The 13956-nt window shown below is 30.4% G+C and overlaps 1 protein-coding gene across 1 annotated transcript; it reads left to right on the top strand.

Annotated features, from left to right (window-relative positions):
• The first annotated feature begins 9354 nt into the window (after nucleotides 1-9354).
• On the top strand, nucleotides 9355-13494 carry LOC130900808 (all trans-polyprenyl-diphosphate synthase PDSS2-like). The gene is made up of 5 exons (XM_057811687.1): nucleotides 9355-9747; nucleotides 10030-10142; nucleotides 11250-11520; nucleotides 12677-12848; nucleotides 12911-13494. The coding sequence occupies exons 1-5, from the start codon at nucleotides 9494-9496 to the stop codon at nucleotides 13289-13291; spliced, it is 1191 nt and encodes a 396-aa protein (XP_057667670.1). The 5' UTR covers nucleotides 9355-9493; the 3' UTR covers nucleotides 13292-13494.
• The last annotated feature ends 462 nt before the right edge of the window (nucleotides 13495-13956 follow it).

Here is a 13956-nt window from a genome sequence, read left to right as displayed (position 1 = left end):
GCACGTTGGAGACTTGGTGATGATTTGGAGATGTTTTGAAGAAAGGGCGGCTGGAGATCTGGTGAAAATTGAATATATTCTGAAAAAAGGCTAGAAAAAAATATTGAAGGAAAATGTAGTACGTTCTGGGCAACGCCTGACCAACAAAAATTTATAGTAATTTATTGATAGCGTATAGCGTAACAGCTGAAGCTACTTTTTATGTGTCCATCCTCTCAACGTTCGCAGCTACAACTCAACAGACGAGAGTGACAGTGTTCCCAACTATCAAAAATGTATTTCCCTAAATCTTCAATCAAAAACCACTAAAATTCTCAAAGTTACTAGTGATTCCTTCTCAAAAAATTGTATTATTTGAATATTTTTAAATAAATAATACATTAAAAATATGAGATCTCGATAAGCGATTTATAAATTCCAAACAATCAATAAATAATTTCAATCAGCAACGTAATCTTTTTGAATTCTTTATTCATAAATTAGCAAAAACTTTAAGTAACAAATCATTTTCTGATTATGATTTTTTAAAATCATACGTATTGATATTAAATAATTTCCCAAATTTTGTTAATTTAAATTATAAAAAAATTAATATTTAAAGTTTAAAAATCACTAAAAATATGAAATCGTTGAGTTGACTCCCGTTTGTAGTCTAAAATTGGTAACTACTAACTAAATTGGTAATACTAAAACGATTTTCAAATGATATGCTATTAAATATAGGTTTTCAAAGTGTATTTATTTATATAGTCCAGTCATATAAGGTAGTTCACCTAGGAATATCGAGATACCCAGCTATAAAGTCGTTTAAACTTGTTCATTTAACATCCTAAAACTCCTCTCAAAACTTACATATAATTCGATGTAAGCAACTTTAAAAATCGGGGGTCAAAAATGAAAAAAATCGATTTTTGCACATTTTTTGCAAATAACTCGTTTCCTATGGGTTTTACGCTATTTGTATTTACAATCAATATTGTAGGGCATTAAATTCTCTACAACTTTTGTTTAAAAAATTTTTTCGTACGGTGAATCGTTTCTGAGATAGAGGTCAGAACGCGCGCGGTTAGAATCCCATTTGAAATCAACTTTTAGTCCCAATCAAAATGATCTCTTATAAAGTTTATATATTATTGCTAAATATATAATTATGAAAAATTTTTAATTTTTGTTAACAATTACATTATATTTAAATATTTTTTTCAGTAAAATACAAAATTAATTTATTTCTGTCTTTGAACAATCACTAAGGGACATACTTTAATTACATATTAATTATATTCTTATTTATGCTAATTACATTTCAAGTAGGAAATAATATAAAACATCTTGTTTAAAATCTATAAACTCTGAAATTCCTTTATAACTTTGAAAATTACACCTGGCAATCGGGCCCCTTTTATATCGTACGAACCTTTCTATTTATAGTCCTCTATCTCAGAAACGATTCACCGCACGAAAAAATTTTTGAAACAAAAGTTGTAGAGAATTTAATGTTCTACAATATTGTCAAATGAACAAGTTTCAACGACTTTATAGCTGGGTATCCCGATTTTCCGAATATCTTGTCTAAATCTACCTAAAATGACTGGACTAATATGAAACATTAAACAACAAACTACAGTATCTTTTATCGCCCTGTATTAATTTGTGGTATTTATTGCACCTTCAAATATGGTAACTACTCAAACTAATAGTAATCTAAATACGATGTTTCAAATTGTTTTTACATTTAAAATTCATTACAAATTAATTAAGCAAACTATTCTTTTTAAAACAAGAATGTTGAGACTTGAACATTCATTCCATTTTCGTCAGTAATCAGTAAATCTCACGGCCGATAGAATTCGAGACACGAGAGATGAACAAATTAATGTCAAGTTTATGGTTGTCATGTATCACGGATTTTTTACACTCGTTTTTTTATACATACCGACTTCCATTTAACATTGTCGTTTCTTGTAAATTTAATTAATATCTACACGGCAATTAAAGTCAACATTTTGTTCTTCTCCTTATTATACAAATGAAATCAATGGGAAAGTGATGATACAATGTGAGACATAAAATTTTGTTTTCATTCTATAAATCGTTCAACATCAAAACAAATTAATTATTTACGTCACACGATTTTGATTATAAAAAAACAAGACTTCGACGATTGATGGTACTAGTTGTACTAAATAATATTTATTTACACTCTTTCCATTCGTGGGGTTAATTAATAAACATTTTCTTTCCTTCTCAATTTATTTGCACACTATACACTACACTTTACTTATAATCATTTACTTATAAACATCAATTAAATGATTTCTGTGATAACTTTTACTAATTCGTTCTTTTCACGACTACTATTTATTTAAAATTAACTAAACTGCGTTTACACAAATCATTTATATACCCAAATAAAATTCTACAAACTTCTAGAACAAAAATAAACAAAATAAATTGACTTTCCTAGAAATTATTTAAAAGAAATACTCTAAATAAGCCGTTTTCTATAATAAAAATTTCATCAAAGGCGCTTCCGCCATTTATAAAAAACAGGTGAATGGCGCCGCGCGAATTCGCCGAATTCATTGTAGCTGGACAGGGTCGGACTAAGGACCCATTTTGCGAGTTTTTTCGTAACAGTTGTAAGAGAGTAATAAAACGCAATTTCTAATTTTAAATCATTTTAAATATATTAACCCTGATATTAAAGATTATAGTCAAGGAATAAATTCCTGCCAAGGAGGTCGGAATTAATTTTCACGGGAGAAGGTTTATTGTTGGGAAAAGTTAGTATAAAACAGGTAAGTCTCTGAAGACGATAACTGGTTATCGAAACACGCGTCAGACAGTGTAATTATGAGTGATGGTGTAGTGATTCCAGAAATTCCGGCTTAACTATGGAAACTTTCAAAAAAGATAAATTTTAGCTGGTTAGAGCAGCCCAGAAAATCTTTTGTGATAGAAAGATGTGATATTCTAGTATGGAGAAGAAATTACGTGAAGCCTATAAAAGAAATGAAAAAGATTGGCAAGTTGAAACTATTTCAAGTTAAAGACAGACTTTTTTTATAGAATTTATATACTGGTTCAAATCCACCAATGAAAAATGGACGCGGAATGTTAATAGTACACATCGGCTGTTCAGACGGTTATGTTCTTCTTCTTCATCTTAAGGTTGGAAAGGCCTCAGTTGCCATGGCTATTCGGCCTGTTTTTTAATGACTTTATCCAACTTTCTATCTATTTATCGTACATAGTATTATGTTTTATATACGTTGTAGAATTGCTAATACTGACCAAGTTCTAGGATCATAATTTCATGTGTAAAGCTCCTTAAAATTTTGATAAAAGTTTTATGTTTTCACTGCTTGGTAATGTCTGATAATGGACCGTAAGCTCTATTCGTAGTCTTCAGAGAACTGTGGAGAGAGTAAATATTAAAGTTATTTAAGAAGCGCAGTGAGATAGGTTTTGCTTTTCGCCGCAATGGCATAGATCGGAGGACATCTTGTTAATTTCGAACAGAGAAGATGACTTGCGAGATCGTCTGCTTTGTCATTTCTTTCAATACGAGGATGTCCAGGGATCCAGTCGATTCGAATGTCTTTTCCTGGCTCATACATATCACAAAGTAGTTCACTTATTTGAAGAAGGGATTGAAGGATGAAGAGAAAGCTAGATATGGAATTGATTGCGCTCTGGGAATCATAGAAGATTATAGATTAAAGATATTGGTATTTGAGATAACATTCTGCGGAACAGATAGAGAAATGGGAAGGTAGTTGATCACACAAGAAGATTAATTTGGGGGAATATATTCCGTATCCTACTTTTTTCTCGGACTTTCTCTGTAGAAAGGATCAGGACTAGTAAAATTGATAGATTCTATCTTGGGGTGAAAGAGATAATTACAGTCCATGACTTTTTTCATGTCCAATTCTAACAAATTGATTTGATTAATTTGGGATTCATATGAGAAAAAATGACAAGGAAATTCATTATATGATACGGAAAAAGTATTTGGAAACCGATTGAAAAGCCCATTTGATAGGGGGAGTGTTTCTGCATTTTCAATACAAGGGGTCGGTTTTGTTAAATGTTGTTTATTGACTTTTGAATCTGTTTGCATCGGTGATACGGTAAAATAAACGATAAAAATCACAAGGGTGTGTTTGGAATAAATGAGCTTTATTTTTCTAACGAGTTGACATGGAAAATTCTACAACCATCGTCTTTTAGCTAATTTGGCAACAATGCCAATTTCATCCATTGCTTAACAAATTATGACCATTGCTTTTTAGTATTTTGTCCTCTGGTTCATTATATGAATTGAAGTAGTGCGATATTGCCAAGTTTCCATAACTTATTTCTGTATTAGGGTCCTAAACCTATTGTCTAAAAAATAGTAAATGAAAATTTGACCCAGAATGCTGTAATATTGGGTCTATCGTAATGTGACAACTCCTTACAAGTGATGCAAGCGATTCATAAGCGGAAATGAGTCATTTAACGACGAGGAACGATCTAGTTGTGTATTCGATGGATTTCACTAATTGATAATTTGATTATACACAAAATCCATTAACTATACGATGAACAACAGGATATGAAACATTGTAAATCACCAGAAATTTATTTAATGGTCAACATATGGTGAAAGAACTATCAAATTAATATCAATGATGTCTGCTACATGAATAAAACATCCAAAAAAATAGATTTTTCAATGTATATATATAAATACTCTGCAATGAGGCACTTAGAAATAAATTAATTTCATATTGTGAGACACCCTGTATGTAGGTGCGGATTAAAAATGCCCGTGTTCAATTTTTTTGTTTCCTTTATCTATAATTTTCGTATGTACGTACGATAATTTGCTATCTTCTATAGGCAATTACCTCAAAAATTACCTAGAAAAGTTCTACTGCAAATTTTTTATCAAAATTCGTTATAATTTGTAATCACTAAAAATAATTAAACATATCCTGTGATGTAAGACATACAATGCGGTCCTTTTGTACGGAATAAATACAATTTTACCGTTATTATGTACTATGTACTTTACAATTGAATTGAATTTTCAAAATGACAACCATTCACTTCTTGATAAAAGCCGAGGCTTTTTGTATGACGTTAGTGGTTATTTTGTTAATTTCCTCCGTGGAGCTTCGTCTTGTTGGTAGTAAATAGATCGATCTGTCTCATTTGGATGATTAACGTCAGGAAAAAGTCTTTGTAATATAGGCACTAAGAAGTTAATAAAAAAATATAGATAAAACTCACCAATAACCTAACCAGAATCAATAATTTTATTGTTAATGAACCAGCTCAAACGTTCACGTTTTTAGGATATAGAGTGTGAGCCTCACACATCCAGTATGGATTTTCTCTGCCTCAATATCTACAGTTCTGTTTATTAACCGTTCCGTTTAAATGAAATGTCGCTTCATCAGATGAAATTATTTTGTTTTTATACCGCAAATCTGCGCTCATTCTGTCAATCATCAATTCACAGAATTGTTGCCTTCTATCAGGATCATCTTCATTTAAGTCCTGAGCCAACTGAACTTTATAAGGGTGGTATTTTTGTTTATTCTCTCAAGTGCTCGCGGCACCTTCTCCAGTTCCATACAGGAAACCCCACAGTTGACAAAGGGGACAAGCCTGGGCTAGTCCTGAGAAGCCTAGCTTCGGCGTACCTGTATAGGCCAGGATACTTAACTCATACCAATGATTACCCAAGATCGGGCCAAGGCTGGTATTCCAGCCTTGGCCCGATTCATTGTCCACCCAGGCTTGGGCAAAGGTTAGTTGACCCAGCCTTGGCCATACCAATGATTACCAAAGCTTGGGCCAAGCCTGGGTATCCCAGCCTTGGCCATTTATTGTCAACCCAGGCTCGGACCAAGAAATGTTCAATTTATAAATTGAACATTTCTACCTAGTTTTTCAGTATTTTTTACATGTCGAGTTACACGAAACTTTTTTTCAATTTTGCGAACTGTATACTGCGAAACGTGTTGACCAGGGTGTTTATTATTAAAAATTTCATAAGCCTTCTTTTAAATTCTTGTTTCATTACCACAATTAATCATAATTAAAATGTCTATTCTTCATCTTTCGGTAACTTCAAATACCTAAATGACAGCAACCTACGAGATTCATATCAATTGTTTATTTAACTTTTTGACCAATATTTTAGTATTTTCAAAGATTTTCCCTGATGTTTAGCAGAACAGATATACGAAAATACCTGATTATTTCTAAAGTATATTTGAATAGACCAGACAATAATGCTGATATAAAAGTTAGGATAACGGAAGAAATCAAGAAAAGAACCCCTGAGGTCATATAAAATGGTGTACGAGAATTCCAAAATCCAAAAGTTTTTTTATGGATACATTATCAAAATTTTACATCTTAAAAATTAATTCTATCACTTATGTTTGCACCAAATTTGAAAAAAAAAACGGTAATTATGTAGATTAGGTTACACCCCTCCGATTTCGTTAAAATTTTGGTATGTTATAAAGAAAGTTACGCTGAACAAGAATACGTATATATATAGGACACGGAAGTCATCCCTTCGGGTATTTTTTTGCGTTTAAATAATCAAATAATTGTAATGATTTTTCAGTGATAGTAATATTCAAATTAATCGTTGAAACCTAACCTAATCTAACCTAACCTAACCTAACTTTTATTTATTGTTGACCACCTCATTAAGAAAAAATCATGGAAGAGTTTTCGATAACAGCAACCCCTGCTTGTGATTGGATTTCATTTTGTAAAGAAGTATGTAGGTTAGGTTAGGTTAAGTTGGATATCAACGATTAATTTAAATATAACAATCACTGGCCTATATATACTTATTCTTGTTCAGCGTAACTTTCTTTATGACATACTAAAATGTTAACGAAATCGGAGAAGTGTAACCTAATCTAGATAATTACCAAAAAAACTTTATATTGCTGGACAGAGGACTAAAATCCATTTCCAACAAGGTGCCACACGACCCCCTTTCTTATTTAAAATTTTCGAGGGGGTGCTGGAGGATGATATTTTCTTACTGTAAATTGTCAATTTAAGAATAAAAATCGACCTGTTTCAAGTTTTTTTAACATAGTAAAAGTTTCCCCTGTATGCAGAATATATTGCAAAACAGATTTGTATAGTTAGAATCTACCACTAATTCTCCAGTTTCCCACAACAAAATATTATAGTAGTTCATAATAAACCATTTCATAAGCATCTTTTTTGTCTAATTAAATTAAATTTATACGTACAGTATCTGTACTTGTAAGATTCTTTAACACAATTAAAGGTTCGTGGTAATTTCGAGATGCTGAGTCACTGAGTTTTAATTAGTCTGAGAACTTTTCGTTTTAAAAAACTTCATTCCACGATGAGAAATGTCGAAATAATTTTTTTATTATCATACATATATAAGTGCTATTACAAAAAATCCAGGATATAATAGTTAGAATAGTTTAGTGGCGTACAAATACAGGTGGTTGCTGATGAATCTGATTTTCATTTTAAGCAAAGTTACAACTGACGAAACGGATTTTAAAAAACCATTATTATAATTTATTTACTTCTATATATTAATCTGACCCCGTTGCCAAATGTTTACAAGGTTTCCATGTTTTTTTATAAACCGGTACTTGTGGAAAAATCCAACTTCTTTAACGTCGTCAGTTTCATCCTTGCCTGTGGGCACAGGGATGCCAGATGGTTAGAAGTTAAAATCCTAAATATTTTTAAATGAAGCTCCTGGAGTGGGAATGAAAGTAGAAAATAGAAAAAAAGTAATATTCTATTTATTTACCTACTTTTCTAAAAATATGAACAATAACTGACTTGGTAAAATGAACTTAAATTCAAAATTTAAAATACCTAAGGTTTTAAGGCGATTTCTTAGCTGGGTTTTGTTAAGATTTACTTGTGAAACCACTCGGCATTAGCACTGAATACGGGAAAGCTCACCTTCTGGCGATAGTTAATAGTTCACACCGTAAAATATAAATGACATAAACATTTCGAAGAATATTGTGATGTTATGGGATCCTTTTCTTTAATCGACGAACGGCATTCCCTGCGTGATCTGCATTTTTTGTTCGAAAGCTCTTGGATACTGAATTTTTCTTCTTGTACATATCATAAAATATTTTCTCTGTTACCGTGCGTAAAGTACGCACTATATACACACTTTCGAGTGCTTAAAACTTTTTATACGTATTATTAAGGTCTGCATAATGTAGTGGCTAGAGTACGAGGCTCACATACTGGAGGTCCCAGGTTCAAGACGCGCTGATGCTATTTTTTATTTTTCTAATTATGTAGTAATATATAATATTAGTAGTAATATAAAATATTTTATAAGAAAAATTACAATTAAACTTCTGTATTTTGATAAAATTTCGTTAGTAGAAAAAATATTGCTTGCCATTCGAAAAAAGACTACTTAGCACATTTGTTGCATGTATAACTATTTAGTTTTTTTTCATGTAATTATATCAGTGGTATTGAAGTATTATGGATACAATATGTATAATTTTAAAAATAAAAAAATCGTCAGAATTAGAATATCGTATATGAAATTGTGAGCTCTGGCATCTATGTGCGGGCAATACGGCTTCTTAATTAATATTGCCCATGTTGCCGATACTCCAATATTTTATTTGTCAAATGTAAAACACAATTTCAGCCCTTAAATTCTTATAAGTCTTATGTAATTGTGAAAACTAATAAAATTATCTGATACAAGTATAATAATTGAAAAAGTTTCAATTTTCTTCCAAACAACGCCTACAAATGTGGCTGTTAAAGACTATTCTTATTTTTGTGAACTTTTCAGGTCAATTTTCATATAATAAGAATTTATTTATAAAAAATAATAAATAAAAACGTATCAATTTTCTTCGAAGCAGCATCTACAAATGTGGTTAAAGATTATTTTTATTAACTTTTGCATCAAAAATCATTCTATAACAATTGATTTAGGTAAAAATCATTTTTTCCTGAATATTCACATTGATTGGCAATTTGATAGCGATTATTCATATTATATAGAAAAATGTATATGCATATCAATTGAAAGGAATATAATAAATTTAACTATATAGTATACATTATTGCATGAAATTTTTATGTTTATAAAAAAAGTCGATATTATATGAAGAATATTGGGAATTTATTTGACTAAATTTCACAACACTGCATATAAATATTAATAGTGGCTCCTTATATACCAATCATCGACTGACTTTTGAATGTGGGTATCTCTATCTGTTTCACACAAAGCAATTGAGATAGATATACACCTAATTTTGGTATTTATAATTAATACCCACTGACAATCACAATGTGCTATAACCTTCAAATCAAGTTTCGTTTAAAAACAATGTGCAAGTTGAAGGAGACGTAATTTAACTGTTGCAGACAGTGGTACTTAATTTTCCGTTTGTATAGAATCGTTTTAAATAACAAAATGAATATTTGTATTCAGCTAAAAAATGTTTCCAAAATATGTGGCAAAAATAGAGTGACGATTATTCATTCCCATAAATTAAGTACAAAATCTATGGAACAAAGTGATAGAGCTGTGAATGAAGCTGAAAAATTAGTAGGTTACCCAACGTCATTCTTGAATCTTAGGTGGTTATTGAATGACGAAGTTGCAAATGTAGCCATACATTTGAAAAAATTAATTGGTACAAAACATCCACTTGTGAATACTGCAAGGTAAGATATTTGTTTATAAATTACAGTTACTTGTTTGTAGATATGATATAATGAATTTAATGTTCTTGTTTATATTTATGATCAATTTCTACTTTATGACATTGCTCTGATATTAAAAGAAAAAAAAGTATAAATGCTGATAAATATGAAAAAACTAAAGCTGTAAGTTATTTGTATGATTATTTGGTTGAATGTTTGCACAAAAGTGAGTAAATTCTTCATCTTCTATATTTATTGTATTTTTATTAAATTCAGTATAAGTTATAGGATATTTATTTGCAGAGAATTACTTTTAAATAAGGAAACACCATCATGGGGCCTTCTAGTACTATTGATTTCCAAAGCTGGTGGTTTGAGTAATAAATTTTCTAAACTTGACTGTGATATAAATGCTGGTGAGTTTTTTTGAAACATTAATATGCAATAATAGTTTATTAAACAAAAGTAGGAGTAGAGCCAGCAAGATCTTTTGTGTGCTTTTTTATTAATTTGTATTGCCAGCCATTATATTATATCAAGATTAAACACATTTATTTTAATAAAAACATAATAACGATTTTTATCATCATTGTCTTCTGTCTACAGTACTTGAAACAATTTGGTAATGAATACGCTGTCAAGTTCATTATGTAGAAACCTTAACAGTCCAAATTCAACTTTCACTTAAATATATAAACAAAATATGAACTTCCATACAAAAACCTTGAAAAACTGGAATGTTTAATTCCATTTTGAATATGAGTTAATATGAATTAAATTAATGTGTTATATAATAATTGTGGTCCTTACATCAACATCTACTTGTTTTAAGTTGCCCCTGAGCCTTAGGTCTAGGGGGCTTACAAGAGGCTTTATTTTTTTATACATTTTCTAAACAAAGTATGGTTGTGTTTAAGTGAAAATATGACAAATGTAAAAAAAGTTTGAAATTATTCTTCGGTTAAATTCAAATTAAAAAAGGAATAGAACTTTTGACAGTGAGATTAAAAACAACTACACTTACAAATCTAACATTAATGTCAAAAAAAATAGTTTGAGATACATCACTGTGCAATGAATATTCAAACGGTAAGATGTTGTATGTTGTTGTATTTTGTACTTCCTACTCCGAGTAGTTCCATACTGTTTGGTTTTATGGATAGACATGCTTTTTAGTGTATAGTCTACACATTGAGCATTTCTCCGGTTTTCTAACTTCTGCTAGATTTGGTCTAGTTGTTTTTGAAGCCATTTCTGGATTTTCATATCACTGTCACTCTGTTATCATTGGTAGATCAACTGTATAAATATCGAATAGCACTGATCCCAGAACAATATTTTGGGAGACTGATATAAAGTATTTCAGAGGTAGGAGCTCTGAAATTTTGTAGAGGAATCTAGAAAGCCTGGCACAAGAATACCAAGGTGCCATACAATTTTTGTTAAATTATCTTATTGAGTTATTCTATATATTTGGTGTATAGCGGATGTTTCATGCTTTACAAATTTAATAACAATTTTAGGTATTTTACATAGCCAAAGAGTACTTGCTGAAATAACAGAAATGGTACGCACAAGCAACATAATTCACAATAGTGTTTTAAATATATCATCCGATGATGAATTCAAAGATGATCTACATTTCGGTAATAAACTATCACTTTTAACGGGTGACTACCTATTGAGTAATAGTTTTAAGGAATTAGCCGCTTTAAAGTGCCATCCTGTAAATGAACTCGTATCTACTTCCCTTAGAGATTTAACTGAAGCTTCTTTTATTGAACCAAGAGATAGGTAAGTTTAAAATTTCTCTTTATAACCTTCATTTATCATTGTTTATATTTTCTGCTCACTATTATTTCACTGTTTTTATTCATATTGTCACTTTCTGGTTGGGTATTCCTTATATTTCATTTATTTTCTATTCCAAATATTATATGTATATGTTAAATTTGTAATTATATAATTTTCAATGGTGGATCTTATGTATTCAAACAAATGATCATGACTCTACTATTAAAACAATTAAACTTCAAAAAAATCAAATAATTTTGAATTCTTTATCACAGCTAAACAGCACCGAAAATCTTTCAAGAGGATTGGGATTAAGTTTTAACACTACAGAACTTTCGCTAATAATTTTTTTTATTTAAAAATATTCCATCATCTATTTTATTTATTTATTATTATATATTGTTATCCTGTAAAATATTAAGGTCTCTTGTCTCCACTATATTTATATAATCTCCACTCCTACAAGTTTTTTGTCTATAGCATTTTTTGTTTCACTATCAATTTTATTATTTCAATACTAGACCAAGAGAGTATCTTTCTCTTGTCCACATAACTTGGACCTTTCAGTTTCTGCTAGATTTATTCTCACCAAGTGTTTCCAAAAGCTCCAAAGTAAGCAAATGAGAAGGTTGAGCTTGTTTTTATCCACTTCAGAAACTCCAATTAATGAGATTCTTAGTATTTTTTCCTATTTCATAAGTTTTTATTGATATATCCATATCAGTATTGAGTTTATTTCATCATTTTTTGTTGTGAAGTTACAGGGAGAACCAATACTCATTTATCTGACAGGGCTTTATATGAATTTCTTTTTCTTGTCTACTTTTCAGTTTCTGCTAGATTTATTCTCATGAGATGCTTCTAAAGGCTCCAAAGGAAGCAAATTAGGAGGAGTAGTTTGTTTTTATCGACCATGTTTAATAAGATTTTTATTATTTTTACCTATTTTATAAGTTTTTTTTTATATATCCATATTACCATTGAATTTACGATATTGTTGTACGACATGACAGGGAGAACTAATACTCATTTAGTTGGCTAGTATCAAATTCTGAATGATTATTTTTGTAATCTACTTATAAAGCTTTTTAAAATGTATCTAATTATGTAAAGGTTGTAAATTCGATTCTCAATTTGTGATATGTTTTTATTCAAGTCAAAACAGACCTCTTCCAGCGTCACCGTTATCTAAACAAAAAGAACCATTACTGCCTCATTCGTATGAAAAAGATTTATTGAAGATGTCAGAAGTTATGGGTAACGTTAAGGCTGAATGGACATTGAGGCATCTATTGGGCGGAGGTACCCTGTTAGGAAAATGTTGCCAAGTAATTTTAGTAGAATCAATATCAACAATTTTAGAGGATTTTTTATGTGATTTTCATTGTAGGCGTCATTAATGTTGGCTGATCATCCGGAAGAACTGGAAAAAGCTGGGTATTTATTTGGTAGAAACATTGCTTTAGCTTTACAAATTAGAAAGGATATATCTCAATACAATTCTGGACGAAATGGATCTTTTAGTTTGATTAACGCTCCGCTCATGTTCCATATTCAAGATAACCCAGAGTACTATGAAAATCTCATGGTAGATGTTGAAGATGATAGTATTAATTACAATAGAATTAGAAACGTCGTTTCTAGAGGGAAAGGAATAGAAAAATCTTTAGAATTACAAGAAGAATTTATTGTTAATGGAAGGAATGCTTTGAGAATATTTCCAGAAAGTAGTACCAAACAGGCGCTAGATAATATTTTACAAACTATTTAATATTTTTTGTTGGTTAAAATAGATAATTTGTTGAACTATAACACTAAAAATTATACACTCTGGACCTTCGAGTCGGAAAGTAAAGGCTGGAAGGACCAGATATTGTTGTTCTGAATGTTATAGTAAAACTATATTTAGTGTAATATATTGTAAATAATTGAAATTCTTAGTTGATGATAAACGTTGCTAGTCAATTATAATAATTATTTTTTTTGTAATTGCGTTTAATTTTCCTATTATTTGTCTTCGATGTACAAAGAGATTTTTAAACTAACCAATAAACCGTTGCGCTTATGGCATTCATTTAGTTGAGCACTAAAATTACCTACAACGTTTTGTTGCGAGACTATAGGTGTAGAAACTTACCGCAAAAGTATTTATTTACCTCACTGTACCCATTTCCAGCTGATTTTGATGTCAGATTGCTCAATCAGGCAATCAATGTCAAAATGACGGTCGTGGGGTAAACAATCGACGAATCGTCAGAATCCTACTCATTTTAGCTGTTTTTCACACTAAATTCACTGCTTACCTACATTAAGTGATCCACGTTCTAGGGAAAAATTTTACACTTCTTTAAGTATCAACTCTTTAAGAAGCCATGTCTCAATAAAATTGGTAATAATGAGGTAAATAATCCAACACATAACCTTACAAACCACACA

The sequence above is a fragment of the Diorhabda carinulata genome, chromosome X (assembly GCF_026250575.1).
Source record: "Diorhabda carinulata isolate Delta chromosome X, icDioCari1.1, whole genome shotgun sequence".
NCBI lineage: Eukaryota > Metazoa > Arthropoda > Insecta > Coleoptera > Chrysomelidae > Diorhabda > Diorhabda carinulata.
Note: the sequence above shows the minus strand (reverse complement) of the source record. Positions and strands in the feature narration are given on the sequence as shown.